At 50.5% G+C, this 14,315-nt stretch overlaps 3 protein-coding genes across 3 annotated transcripts; 1 reads left to right on the top strand and 2 right to left on the bottom strand.

Annotated features, from left to right (window-relative positions):
• Positions 1-581: 581 nt before the first annotated feature.
• Positions 582-1,135, top strand: LAJ45_03124 (uncharacterized protein; the record flags this gene model as incomplete). The annotated part of the gene is made up of 2 exons (XM_046112713.1): positions 582-1,056; positions 1,125-1,135. 2 exons carry the CDS (start codon positions 582-584, stop codon positions 1,133-1,135), a joined length of 486 nt encoding a protein of 161 aa, XP_045974202.1.
• Positions 1,136-1,343: 208 nt separating this feature from the next.
• Positions 1,344-3,050, bottom strand: LAJ45_03123 (uncharacterized protein; the record flags this gene model as incomplete). The annotated part of the gene is made up of 1 exon (XM_046112712.1): positions 1,344-3,050. The coding sequence occupies one exon, from the start codon at positions 3,048-3,050 to the stop codon at positions 1,344-1,346; it is 1,707 nt and encodes a 568-aa protein (XP_045974201.1).
• Positions 3,051-11,584: 8,534 nt separating this feature from the next.
• LAJ45_03122 (uncharacterized protein) lies at positions 11,585-14,008 on the bottom strand (the record flags this gene model as incomplete). The annotated part of the gene is made up of 6 exons (XM_046112711.1): positions 11,585-11,863; positions 11,922-12,016; positions 12,124-12,349; positions 12,406-12,579; positions 12,635-13,360; positions 13,430-14,008. The coding sequence occupies 6 exons, from the start codon at positions 14,006-14,008 to the stop codon at positions 11,585-11,587; spliced, it is 2,079 nt and encodes a 692-aa protein (XP_045974200.1).
• Positions 14,009-14,315: the final 307 nt, after the last annotated feature.

The following is a 14,315-nucleotide window of genomic DNA, read 5'->3' as shown; positions in this document are numbered from 1 at the left end:
CGGCCAGGGATTATCCTGGAAGCTAGCCAATTTTTCGAGTTATGGCGGTACTACCAGTGACCAGTCGCGCTGTAATTACGAAATAACGAGGTGAGTACATGTATTTGCTTGTGTCACCGCCACCTGTCTACAAACCTACATACTTTATAGAGGCTGCAGACCAACCAGCGCGTGCATGCACCAAGGATCGGGGCCAGTGGAATAGATACACCACGATATGGATCAGAAAAAGAAAAGTGACGATGAGCCTGAACTCATATACTGTGGTACTGGGGAACGTCTGTGCGCCCGGATGACGAATATAAATATATAATAGCTTAAGCTCTTCCCCAACCCGTCTACTTCCATGCTTCCAGAGATAATAGCTGTGCCGTACAGCTCGTCGCCGGTTCCTAACCCCCCAAACCCCCCAAATTCTACATATTCAAATGACTCAGCCACGGTGTTCCATCTGGGATCTCCATAAAGAAATCCAGAACCTAACAATCAATGACATCCTACGTCCTCGAAACCACGATAAAGGGCCCCAGTGGCTCCAGAGACGAATCAGGGAGCTACCCAGATCTTGTGACATCTCGACGATGGCATATAAACTCTGTGGATTAGAGTATCGTGCTTTATGGCGCGATATGGCTAAGGAACATCAAAAGGTTGTGTCGACTCTGATCGATGCATCTAAGTCAACTGGCCGGGGATATGATTGCCTGTTCAACAAAGCTATGGAACAAATGGCCACCTTCCTCGAGCTGTTTGCTACTAGAGCAGCTCCCTTCTCAACAATTGAGGCAACCCCCTTCTCAGGAATCGACAACCACGTGCAGTTCGAGCTATTGATGGGCAACTTTGGCGCCGTGATAGATACAGTAAGTATTTTTTACGACCAGTTTGACTGTGAGCCGCGGTCAGAGGCCCTCAAGCTCGAGCGAGATGAAAAACGGATGGCCACCTTCTTCTGCTTTGAGAAGAACGAGCGTCAACCACCTCTGGGTGTGTCGGAAGCCTGTGGGAAGGTTTTGGAGGAGGCTATTTCCTGGATGACCGACTATGAAGCATATGGTAAGCTATCAGTCCCTTCGGGCTCGACTTTCAATTAATTACATCAAATTAAACCCATGCGTATATAGCGAAGCAATAAAGAAAGAATTTAGCATCGGGATTGGGGATCGGCTGGGTTTACGGTTTATAATTGGGACTGGGTTTTCATTTTTGGGGGGCGTGTATATTATTGAATGTAACGTACATATAGTAAAACAAATACAAGACAGAAGAGAAATATGCGCCGTAAGAGAAGTACAGTACATTAAAACAAAACAAAAAAACCGTAAACGTATATACACAATGTTCTATAAGAGTCTATCCGACACACTACTCGTATTCACCGTCGGTACCTTCTCAGCCTTTAGTCTCTCAGCCTTTAGTCTCTCAGCCTTTAGCCTCTCAGCCTTTAGCCTCTCATCGAGAACCTTTTTTATATCCATCGTATTCATCTTCTTCTTCGTCGTTACAATCCCCGCCTCCTCCCACCTCTGGAACACCTTCTCGCCTCTCTTAGCCCACTTTTCGGCCCATTCTTGCGCCTTCTCAGGCGTCTTCACCTGCTCCCTCCACCTACTCTTCAAAATCCTCCTGATTGCCTCCCCGCTCACCTCAAACTTATCAGCCAGCATCTTGGTCGTAATCTCCGGGTGATTCTTGCGCAACACCCGGATGGCCTCCTGCGCATCTGGCGAGAGCTTCTTGGGGGGCGCCCAGGCCTGCCCCTTGAACTTCGCCTGCAGCCGCGCCTTGTAGATGTGCCAGGGCTCGACCTTGTCCCGGGGAGCAGTAGCAACCCATTTCTGGAGACGAGTGGGCTCGCGGTCCGTCTCCGGGATTTGAAGGTCCCATTTGTTCGTGTATTGGTCGGTTTCAAGAGACTCAGGGCCCTCAAGTACATCCGGTGCTGCACCAAACCGCTTCTGCTTTTGGAGGGTAAGTCTTGGGGGAGCTCTGGGCGTTTCGAGGGCAGATTTCTGGTCCGACGATTTTAAGTGTTCCCGGGGAGCTCGCGGGGCCTGCGGGGTATGTTCGGTGCTGGTGGCTTTTCGTGTGTCCGAGAAGAATTGATCGTATTTATGAGTTTTTGAGGAATCTCCTTCCGTTTCTGCTGTGGCGATGCCGGCGGCCTCCCGTTCTGCCGCTCTTCGTTTCCTTCTCTCCCGGTTCTTCTCTAGACTTTGCTCGGCCTTCCGGGCCTCCTTTAGAGCGATCTTGGCCTCTCGGGCAGCCTTTTTTTCTTCCCAGGCCTTTCTCGCGGCCTTCCTGGCAGCTTTCGCAGAAGCTGTCTCTGAACCCTCCGCGGAGTCCGCCTCTGAATTATTGGTCGTTCCATCGACTTCTTCGCCCTCCTTTGCGCTCACACCCTCCGCTGTGTCGGTTTTTTCCTCCCCCGCTATGGCGGTCGTTTCTTCCACCGCAGGCGCCACTACGGCAACATCAACCTCCTTTATCTCTTCTGCAGGAGCCAGTGCCGCCGCCGCTGCCGCCAGCCTCTCCCTCTCCTCCCTCTCCCTCTTTCTCTTCCCCTTATTATTCTTCGGCGTCAGACTATACGTCTGCTCACCCCCATCCAAAGTCCAATACGCCTCCCTCTTCAAAATCCCTACCATCTTCTTCCCCTCCCCCTCCTCTACCGCAGCCAGCTCCTCCACACCATCCCACCACGCCGCCCCCTCCCCATGCGGCGATGTAAGCTCTATATCCGGCTCACTCTCCATGCGCCTCACCTCCGGCACCGGCGGCGGCCACCCAGACTGCACCGCCGTGCCTATCGCGGCCGGCACCGTCCCCACAAGGTGGTAGTCAAAGGGCACATAATCGTCGTCCGTGAGCTCGCCGCCGAGCGTCGCAAGAGTACTCTGCTTCCGTGCCGTCAGGTGTATCGCGAGGCGCGCATACGCCGGTACTCTCTGCAGCCCTGCTGTTCGCAGCAGTGGCAGTGGCCGCAGCGGGAGTTGATTTGCGTGCAGGAATAACCGCAGGACCCGCGTCGTGCAATTGAGGCAGGCCATTTGTCTGTGAGTAGTTTTTCTCTTTCCGTTATGGCGGAGATGGAGGTTGCGTGGGAATAGAAAGTGAAAAAGTGGTGGGGCCGGGATTGGGTCGAAATCTTTTTTTTTTTCTTCTTTGCTAGTGGCGCATGGGATGGGTGGGATGTGGGGGGGCACGTGAGTGCCAAGAGTCAGAGAATGTCACTCGCGTGCTGGCGATCATTGGTCTCTACCCCACGCACTCACGTGGGGGATGATGCGGATCGAACAGCTGCCCCAGACATGAACGAGATCTTACTTAGGATCACGAATGATGTATGTATGTACCTACTCGTATTTTCCTGACGTTTGTAAAAATGACCGGGTCCGCATATGAGGTGCAGGAACCATGCAGAAGACGTGTAGTCCAGTAACGAGTGATAATACTGTCCGAATAGTCTCCGAACTGAACCATAACAAAGAAGTAGGTCACGGTGAAATGTGAAATGTAAATAACGCGAGTACTCTGTCCTATTCCCAGATATTAGCAATGCCTTTTGTCCCACGAGGGAAGACTACTCCCATGGGGAAAAGGGGTCAAATCATTGCCCTTTCCTCACTGACAGGAGTACGAAGAATGACACTATCTCAGATATCAGCGAATTCTCAGGTGAATCTATCTACCTGCTGGAAGATAATCAATGAGGCGAGAAGGAGATCACAAGAGAATGGGATTGCGGACCTCTGTGCAGATGAGAACTGTAACAGAGCCACAGTAGGGCTGTTACAAAAGTAACTGTTCTACCAGTCAAGCCATACGACCCTAGGGTAATCACCACTTGTTCTTCATCGATGGGTGAAGATAAGGGCAGATGACCCCTACCTCTATTGGTATGAAGGGTAGGGATCCTGGCGAGCAAGAAGTCTTATAAGTCAAGCTAGGCGACTGGACCAAAACTAGAGCAGAAGGACGAGCATGCCAAATACGGAAGGGTAACCCCAAACATAAGTTACCCTACCTTGGAAGTCAACCTTTGAGGTGCAATAACTTAGCAACCGATGCTCGGAAAATATGCTTTACCACGTCAGGAAGGATCCTGACGATGCTCCGGTCCATTTGGGGTGGTTGAATGAACGGATTGCGGAGTTGAGGAAACACTGCAAAATAAACACGTTTTAGACCCCAAAAATAACCCCCGGAGCGTCGAACCGCCGGAACCCTCCTGTTTCAGCCCGGAGCACCTTTGAGGGGGAGTAGGAGTACGACCCAAGCTACTAAAAGCAAACCTCGCTTTACAAAAACACCAAATCTGTTCTAAAACAAATTGAATAAGCAATTGCTATCTGGTCGGTTGTTTCCGCTAGTTCTTAGGATCCCGACCAGCTCTTGGCAGAGATTGCGTGATTTGACTCGGGCGGAAGTTCGTCCGAGGGGTGGCAGCAACTCCTCTCGCCCCTCATAGAAAAAAGTCGCGGTGTCCCCGGACTAGGGGAAAAAACGAAGGGTCTAGGGAGAAAAAAAGCGGGAAAAAAGGGGCGGAACTTCGATAAAAGTACTCGGTTGCCCCCCAGTTTGAACTCGGGGAGTGATGGAATCTTTACTAGCGAGGAGACCCCTTAAAGTTATTAAGTTTTTAGACTACAAATACGATCAAACAAATAAACTCCATCTTTCGATCGAACGAGCCCAATGAATCCATCGTTGCCCGTTACCCTTTCTATGTCAGATCGAAGTCACGGTCGTGTATCATCCTAGCACCCCCGTTACAGTATAACTTTAAGCTCCTCGCTTAAAGAACCCCGACGAAAGGAAAAAATTTTACCGGAACATCTGGGACCACTCTCAACGCTGAAATAACCAAGCAGTTAGCTTTTTTTTTATTCAGCTCGGGCTGGCATGGGAGAGGCGAACACGTTACTATGGTCTCCATTGTATCCGTCAAAGGGTTATAGCGCCCACATTCGCTCAAAGGGATATAGCGCCCAGCTTCGCTCGAAAGGAGACCACATCTAGGACCGCTCCTAGAAAATCCTGATAGCCCCATTGGTCAGAGGACCCCATTTCCCATCTGGGCCCCAGTCCCAACCACAGTCAATGTCCCTCCGTCCACGATGACGACAGGCAGGGTCCGGAAGAGGAGGATAACTGGCTTTCTTCTGGCGCCACCATGCCTCGTAATGCGCTTCGAGTGCCAGTTTCTGTCTCTCATTCCGCTCTTCTTGTGCCACTCTCTGCCGCATCCACTCCGCTCCCCTCCCATCTCGCTCAATCTCCTCCCGCATCCACCGCACCTGTTCCCGTTTCTCCCTTGCTGCTGCACGGACACGAGCCTGACCAACACTCCTGTCCCCTTGTTGGAAGAAGGGATAAGGACGATGGAAATCCTCCCGAGTCAGAAACGGAACCTGGTTGAAATGGCCGTCGAAGGTCGAGGTCTCCAAACCTCGAGGAACAGCTTGTCTGTGGAAACATTAGCGGGAGTAAGAGGAGGTTACAAGCCCCACTAAACCATGCCTACCTCACAGCACTCCGTGATCGGACAGGTTTCCGAGTAACTCTCCGAGCATATACAGAGTTACCACCATCCAACTTTAGGAGATCGGTAATAACCGGACATCTTGAGGATCTAAGCCTCGTCTCCCGGCGAGATCGACTAGCGTTAGATAAAAGCGCTTGTACGATAGACGAATTGACCGCGATGAACAAAGAGAGGAATAGAATAAAGAAAAGCATTGTTGCTGAGAAGAGGTAATAAATTTGGTTTTGTGTGTGGAAAAAATCGAATTTTTGTGGAATGGATAGAGGGAATGGATTCTTACCCTCCCAAGTTCGACGGGTACCCCGCTTTTATAAGCGAACTCCTATCCAAGTTCCGAGGATCAACGTGGTTACCCGTAGCAGGAGTTCGGTCCGGCTCTAACCGAACCCGAGATTAACCGTCGGAAGAGACAAGGACACCGAATTGACCTGGTTTGAGGAAGGCGTGCGTGCGTTCGAAGTCCTGAAAGAGGCGTTCCAATCCGCCCCCGTATTAGCCCTCTTTGATGCTGAGCTAGCCACCAAGGTTGAGACCGATGCCTCCAACTCCGCCAAAATCTAACATATGGTCCCAATTCCACTGAGATGACAATAAGTGCCATCCAGGAGTCCTTTACTCCAAAAAGGGAATTCGCGAGCCGAACGGAATTATGAAGTTCACGACAAGGAGTTAGGTGCCATTGTGTCATGCTTCAACGAGCGAAGTCACCCAGGAGGAACCTCCAGCCGGAGGGAAACCTCGGTGGAAAAAACCAGAACCCAGAACCAGCGGGTAATAGTGGAGGAGATGGAATAGTCCCCCCGGTTGGTGGCGCTTTCCAACACAGGAGAGAGAGACTCAGATAGTTCAGATTCGGAGCATGAGGATGGAGAAAGGTGAGGATGGCGGAGATACCTCAGGAAGATGCTGGAGAAGCAGCAGAGAGAGAGAGCTCTGGCCTCCATAGCCCAGTTCATGAGACCTCCGGCCCCCCCTCACTCCCCTCCACTGCCTCCAGTGGCCGAGAACCAAAGACACCCCCTCTGGCCAAGTTCAATGGCAAAGCAAATAATGTGCGGACCTTCATCGGGCAATGTGAGAATGTCTTCTCCATTGAAAGCCAGTCTTTTACCTCCGAAGAGGTTAGGATCCGATATCTTCTGCCAACCAGATAGCTGGGATGTCTGTGGTGTGAGATGAGAGATGGAAGCGCTGGGATTCCTTTGTGGATGCTCTCACAGAAGCCTTTGGCGAAGCCATCTCTAGGGATGATGCGGTAGCCTAATGGAATAACCTCACCCACGCAGCCAAGGGAGGAACAGACTCCTCCCGAATAGCATTATTCAGCTGATGTGGAAGACTGGCTATGAGGGTCAGTTAGTGAATGATAAGATCCTCAGTTCCCTCCTTCCGGACCTAGGCACGAGTTGTGCTCTCTTTACCCCGTTACACTCTGGGCTTCCTCCAGCCTGGGTTTGCCAAGGGTTTATCCCCGGAATCCGACAGAGCAAAAGGCACTGAAACCGAGATAAGCTCGAGGGGCGGCCTACCTCGCAGTGTTTGGCTTCAAAATTGTATACCGCCCTGGAAAACTAAAACGCCAGAGCAGACATCTTGTCGCGGCGTTGGGACCACGCCCTTAAAGAGGGGGGTAAGGCTCATCAAGACCCTGAAATTCGCTTGTTTAAGCCAGGACAACTTATAATGGGTTCTGTCCAATACCCGATCGTTATGATCAACTCAGCATGGACAAGAGCAGCCCAAGTCTGCAAAACTCACACCGGTGCTCCCGGATGAAATCTAGGCTCGAGCAGCCTTAGATCCAGGGTACCTTTCCTTGAGAAAAGCCATTGAGAACACCTCCGGGAATCTGGTGAACCGAGACCTCACTTTAAAGGATGGAGACGTCTTCTATAAGGAAAAGTGGTACATTCCAAATCATCGAGAACTGGAGCTCAAGATCCTGAGCGCCCTACATAATTCGAAGACTGCTGGTCACTTTGAACAATTCAAAACGGCAGAACGCCTTCAGGCACTCTCCTTTGGCTAAAGATGGACAACAATGTGGAAGAATACGTTCGGAGTTGCGATACATGTCAACGCGTTAAGGCCTCAACACACAAGAAGTATGGGACGTTGCAATCTTTAGAGGTCCCCTCTATGCCTTGGAGCTCCATTTCAATGGACTTTATCGCAAGCCTGACTGAATCTGAGGGCTATACCCATATCTGGGTTATCGTTGACCGTTTTCACCAAAATGTCCCAATTCATTCCGCTCGAGACCAAAGCAACCATTCAAGAGCTTGCTCAAACCTTCCTATGGGAGATATGCCGACTGCATGAATTTCCTGAGGAAATTATCTCCGATCGGGACTCTAGATTTGGAAGAGATCGTCCTCAAACTGACGGACAAACTGAGAGAGTCAACCAAACGCTAGAACAATATCTCAGAAACTATTGCTTCTATCAGCAGGACGATGGGGCAAGAATACTCCCATTTGCGAGTAAGCCTACAACACGGCCACCCAAAAGTCAACCAAATATTGCCGTTCTACGCGAACTATGGGTTTCAACCAGATTCCACTTGGCCCTCACCTAAACGGAAACTAGAAAACTTCGACGCGCCCAGCGCGGCGCAAGCACAGCGGAAGAAATGGTATGATCAGAAACATATGAGTGCACCAGAACTGAAGGTCAGGGATGAGGTGATGATGGACCGACACAACATCTTAACCAAGCGATCATCAAATTAATTAGATTACTAAAATCGGGTCCCTTTCAGGTTGTCGGGAAACTTGGTGTCACGTCCTACAGGCTGAATCTACCCTCTCAGTAGAACATTCATGATGTTTTCCATATATCTCTGCTGGAACCGTATTGGGAGTCAAAGGATCATCAACGAGCTATAGCGATTCCACCTCCGGATGAGGTTCAAGGCTGATCGTGGGGGAGAAGTTCGTGCAATATCGGATTACCTGGGAGAGCTATCGCTCAGAAGACTTCCGGGAACCTTACAAAATGTTGCAAGGAACGACAGACGAGACGCTCCGAGAGTTCCATCCGAAGTATCCCGGAAAATCACGGGGCTCATGGGTGAAACTTTAGAAATCCTCAAAATACGGCGTTTTTTCCCATCGGTCTGACAGTGTTCGGATGCCGTTGTTTCCCTGGGAAGCAATACAGGAAAGTGAAGGAAACCGATGCACCGGAGTGTTCTGGGACAAGCGTGGAGAAAACGGGTCTCCCTTTGTTGGGATACACGTTTTTCACTTGAGGTTTTCCTTTGTTAATAGAAATGGATGCGGAAAATAGAGTGTAACGGAGCCATTTCAACTGTCTGGTGTATGAGTACACACAGGGCCCGGTTACATGCTGAGAGTTATTGATAGAAGCCAGTTGCACAGTGACATGCAAGTACCGGCAGTGTGGTTAGCTACCAGCTGTCAGAGTAACTACATTCTGAGCGCTAGGAAGAGGATCTATTCATGGGAGCAATGACTGACGAGTCTATGCCTCGCCAATGATTAGAAGGCCGGCCAGAGTGAAGCTCTGAGTGCTCAGCGATCCTCTACATCCTCCGAGCATGATAAGTCCGCCCGTAGTGGCAGGGACTATGCCTGGGAAAGTCTACAATAAGTGAAGAGCTCTACAGCAATGATTAAGCTTACGCCTGAGCGGTAGCTCATTCATGCAGGTCCCCGTTGTGCGACAACCAAGACTGCAGGTGTTACAAAGGCTTTGACTAAGGGTGGTTGCCTTTGGAACAGGAAGCACCCGCTAACGCTTAGAGAGAAGCGGGGTAGCGGTGGTAGTGCTTCCCTTCCACTTGAAGGAATCACCAGAACTTAGTAAGGAAGTAGGAGCAGAGAATGGAATCCTTTGGAGTAGAAGTACTCAGGATCCTTCTCGCCCAACTATCCGATTTTCTGATTTTCCATCTTGCACGGCCACACCTTTTCTACCGGATCCTAGCGATACGTGGAAAGGCTGTCCCCGGTACATAAAGTCAGTATGGAATCGTTATTAGAGCTACATTTTCTTGTATGCGCATAATGTACCATACCAAAAACCCTAGGTTCGACTCGGGACGAGTCTACCGGAGAGGGGGGTAGTGTAACAGAGCCACAGTAGGGCTGTTACAAAAGTAACTGTTCTACCAGTCAAGCCATACGACCCTAGGGTAATCACCACTTGTTCTTCATCGATGGGTGAAGATAAGGGCAGATGACCCCTACCTCTATTGGTATGAAGGGTAGGGATCCTGGCGAGCAAGAAGTCTTATAAGTCAAGCTAGGCGACTGGACCAAAACTAGAGCAGAAGGACGAGCATGCCAAATACGGAAGGGTAACCCCAAACATAAGTTACCCTACCTTGGAAGTCAACCTTTGAGGTGCAATAACTTAGCAACCGATGCTCGGAAAATATGCTTTACCACGTCAGGAAGGATCCTGACGATGCTCCGGTCCATTTGGGGTGGTTGAATGAACGGATTGCGGAGTTGAGGAAACACTGCAAAATAAACACGTTTTAGACCCCAAAAATAACCCCCGGAGCGTCGAACCGCCGGAACCCTCCTGTTTCAGCCCGGAGCACCTTTGAGGGGGAGTAGGAGTACGACCCAAGCTACTAAAAGCAAACCTCGCTTTACAAAAACACCAAATCTGTTCTAAAACAAATTGAATAAGCAATTGCTATCTGGTCGGTTGTTTCCGCTAGTTCTTAGGATCCCGACCAGCTCTTGGCAGAGATTGCGTGATTTGACTCGGGCGGAAGTTCGTCCGAGGGGTGGCAGCAACTCCTCTCGCCCCTCATAGAAAAAAGTCGCGGTGTCCCCGGACTAGGGGAAAAAACGAAGGGTCTAGGGAGAAAAAAAGCGGAAAAAGGGGCGGAACTTCGATAAAAGTACTCGGTTGCCCCCCAGTTTGAACTCGGGGAGTGATGGAATCTTTACTAGCGAGGAGACCCCTTAAAGTTATTAAGTTTTTAGACTACAAATACGATCAAACAAATAAACTCCATCTTTCGATCGAACGAGCCCAATGAATCCATCGTTGCCCGTTCACCCTTTCTATGTCAGATCGAAGTCACGGTCGTGTATCATCCTAGCACCCCCGTTACAAGAACATATTACCCAAACCTAATGCCGATAGAGGGTGCAATGCAGTGGTTACTGCCGAGGAAAAACAGGCCTTGATTACTCTCACCTTATCGGATTACACCCATTGTCGAATGTCCTATGCCGAGCTAGCACGAGTAGCTGGTTTAGATATCAGTATTCAAACTGTTAGAAAAATACTTGCTGAAGACGGAATACACAGACGGAAACCTACAGAGAAACCATTCCTAAAGAATGAGAACAAAGCGACGCGTCTTGAGTTCTGTCATCGCTATCGAGATCAGGATTGGAGGGTACATCAGCAAACCTGTAGCCTTCGCCAGACGCCCGGGGCGCTCAGGGCGCTCAGGGCGCTCGGTAGGTAAACTACCTCTCCAGAGATACCGCCAGTGCTCCTGGCGAGGTCTGGCGCACATTATTCCGCCCCAGCGCACACTAGTCCGCACAACGGGCCCCGACACTAAATAATAGCGCCCGGTGTAACTAGGACGTCACTCTACCCGCTAGAGAACGCCAGTTGCACGGTTGGATATCCTGACTGCTCCTGGAGCACTCTTCACTGCTCCAGCGGGCTCTGGGGATAGAATGATTGCCCTGACTCCCCCTGACGTTGCCGGATGGGGTGCTTTGAAATCTGGCTCATGCCCGACGTACCGATTCCTACATGTCGGCGCCCCGTTCTCTCTAGGCATACACCTCTCCGCCGTTCCGGCCTCTGGTATTCACAATTCCCCCATGAGATTACAAAAACATCACTCGCACGACGATCTCTACTGTCTCCAGAGCACTCGCGACTGCACTTTGAGAATTGGTGTATTCAACACCGTGATCCTCCGCCTAATACTAAATACAATACGCCATTTAACACCCTAACTAACCCTAATACAATATACGAATCAGAAGAAATCCCCCACTATCTCCCTTAGCACTCGTGATTGTTCTACACATCCTCCTCCCCCCCCCCTTCGTAATCCCCCGCTACAGGTAATTCCGGCTCTTCTTCTTCCTCCTCCCCCTCCTCTTCGGTGTCAATGCCGCGAAGTCGGGCATTAATCACTTCGTCCTGGGCGCTGTCGGAATCAACCCGACCTCCTGGAGCACTCGTGGGTGTTCTCCGAGCATCTCGGAATGCGGCAAGATCCGCAGCCAGAGCTTCATCGTCCTCGCTAAAACCCTCCTCCGGTATAATCTCAATCGTTACCCCTTTTTTATCTCGTATCTATTAGGGTTAGCATTTAGAATACCACTCGCATTACCGGCATCTAGAAGTATCATACCTTTTCTCGAAGGTTATCTTTGATTACCTCCAAGGTTGCCTCCTGGTTCTGTTTACTTCTCCCCTTCCAAGTGTTGCTCATCCTGTTGAACGTTTCTACTCGTGTTTGGATGTCAGCTTGGCAATCCCGTATAGCCCTAGGAGCATCCGTCATTGCTCCCAAGGCACTCGCCATATCAATGAGGGCATCGGGCCATACTTACTCACAACACTCTCATTCTGCGACTGAAAATTATCAGGCTTCACGTAACTCCCTGTTGACCACGCCCGAATGCCGTGCCAGATCGCCGTCGATATCAGGCAAATAAGGGTAGGGGTTATCCGCTCTAGAAATTCGGGATCCCTAACCCCTCGCATTCTTACCCCATCGAAGTATTTAAAATACAATATATCGATAATTTCCGGAGCCAGGAAGCGCAGTCGGTAGGTCTAGAATCTGTTACCGGCTATCCCGAGTGCTCTCTGGGCATCCACTGGCATCATACCTCGTAATGCTGTTGGGGGCTCAAGAAACGATCATTCTTCAAAAGGTATTCCACTTGAGCCGCCCTCGCCTCAGGCCCCACAAAATTTCCAAGCCCGTATATCGTAGAGTCCGCCAGGCGCCCTTTCACCTCGTGCATCAAGTGGGAACGGACACGGGAGTGCAGACTTCTGACCTATCATTCTCAATTATGCTTCCAGAGCACTCGTAATCCTTTTGGGGGCACTCACCTGTTTAATAACGACCTCATCAAGGTCTACTCTACACCCCACTCGGCGACTAGCAGTTGCCCACATGCTCACTACCAGTACCGAAAGTCTTGCTGCAGGTGGAAAGGGCTCATGTAGAAGAGTATGCTCCCCGATTAACACGCTACACTCCTTCTCAATCCTCTGAGCCTGCACTGACAGCACATTTGCACTCCTAGAGTTAGGGACCACAGACCTCTGAGTCAATTGGCTCGAAGGAATGTCGCCAGTGTTCTCAAAGACGTCGTGAGTGTCCTCCGGAATACTAACCTCGCTTCCCGGAATCAAAATACCCTCGCTTTCCGGCATCGGAGTACTCTCGTCCTCCTCCCTAGATGAGGGAAGGTACTCGATTTCGTAGACTCTTCGCGATCTACCTTGACCGTGAAGTTGGCTTGAAGGAATCTGACGACTGCTCACAGAGTTCTCGCCAATTACCTCGCTAGGCGGTGAAGAACGATATGTCCGGTAAGTGGGGGACGACTCCCCGTATCGAGAGCGCATCGAGGAAAAATCGATATGGCGCGTAGAAGAGGTATACTCATGAGCATAAACAGGTGCAGAGGGCCTAGACTGTGAGGGTGTTGGGGGTGCTCTCTGGGATGCCGGGAGTGCTCTCTGGGATGCATTCTGGCTGGGTGCTGAAGTGGGTGCTGCTCTCCCTTGACCTTGTTTACGTATTACTTTCGCGCCCGGTCGAGTTCCCCTCTGAATCGTTAGCCACTAATACTTACATGTTAAAAAGCATCAATGAGCGAGATAGAGTCGAACCTGTACCACGTCCACCGACACGTTGGAAGAAGCAATGACCTCCGCTACCGCGCCAGTTGGTTTCCTCCGAGCATTGCCCAGTGCTCTGGCAGTAGTCGGCTGAACTGTATGAGGTCTCTTTCCGACAGTCTGAGACTTCTGGGTGTAAGATGGGGGGGGGGCTTGAGGTTCATCCTCCGGTTCATCCTCATCCTCCTCAGAGCTCTCGTGGTCATTCTCCGGAGCATCATCATAGTCTGAGTGGCTAGTATCAACAGTTTCTTCCACCTCTGGCGCCTCAATTGCCTCAGGCTCCTCCTGCGCTTCAAAATTATCAGTATGGTCCTCGGGGAGATGAAATTCTACCCTCCTAGGACTGCTCCTCCCAGTGGGGGTTTCGGAGGAACGGAGAAGACCTTTCCGAGTTATTTGAGCGGCGGTGGTCGATTGACTACTCCGAGTGCGGGCTGGCAGTGGAGTCAATGTTCGGTAAGATATTTCAGACTCGTCAGTCAGTAAATCTTCATGTTCTTCAGGTCGTTTTGGGAGTCGTGGGCGCTTTGGGGCAAGAGGTGCTGAACCGGAGGAGCGCTTGGTGGGAGCCATTCTGATGACTGGCAGGAATATCCGCAGTGCTCTAGGAGCACTCGCGATATCTTCGATTAGAAATCAATTCTTGGCGAGAAAATTTGCGCCGCTAATCAAGAAAAATTTGCACCGCTAATCCTCTTACGGCAGGGATCATCCTATGTTACCACAATTTCTGCACTCAACCGCATCATTTATCATCACTCGTTTTACTGCACTTTCTGAAGCGGTACCGAGTGCTCTGAGAGCAATCTAGGAGTTTGATTCGACTTTGAAATAAAAGCAATGCAATTACTACCTGGAATAATCTAATCTAATCTAATCT

Source organism: Morchella importuna (assembly GCF_003444635.1).
Source record: "Morchella importuna strain M04M26 chromosome Unknown Morimp01GS006, whole genome shotgun sequence".
Taxonomy (NCBI): domain Eukaryota; kingdom Fungi; phylum Ascomycota; class Pezizomycetes; order Pezizales; family Morchellaceae; genus Morchella; species Morchella importuna.
This window is presented reverse-complemented; position numbering and strand designations above follow the sequence as displayed.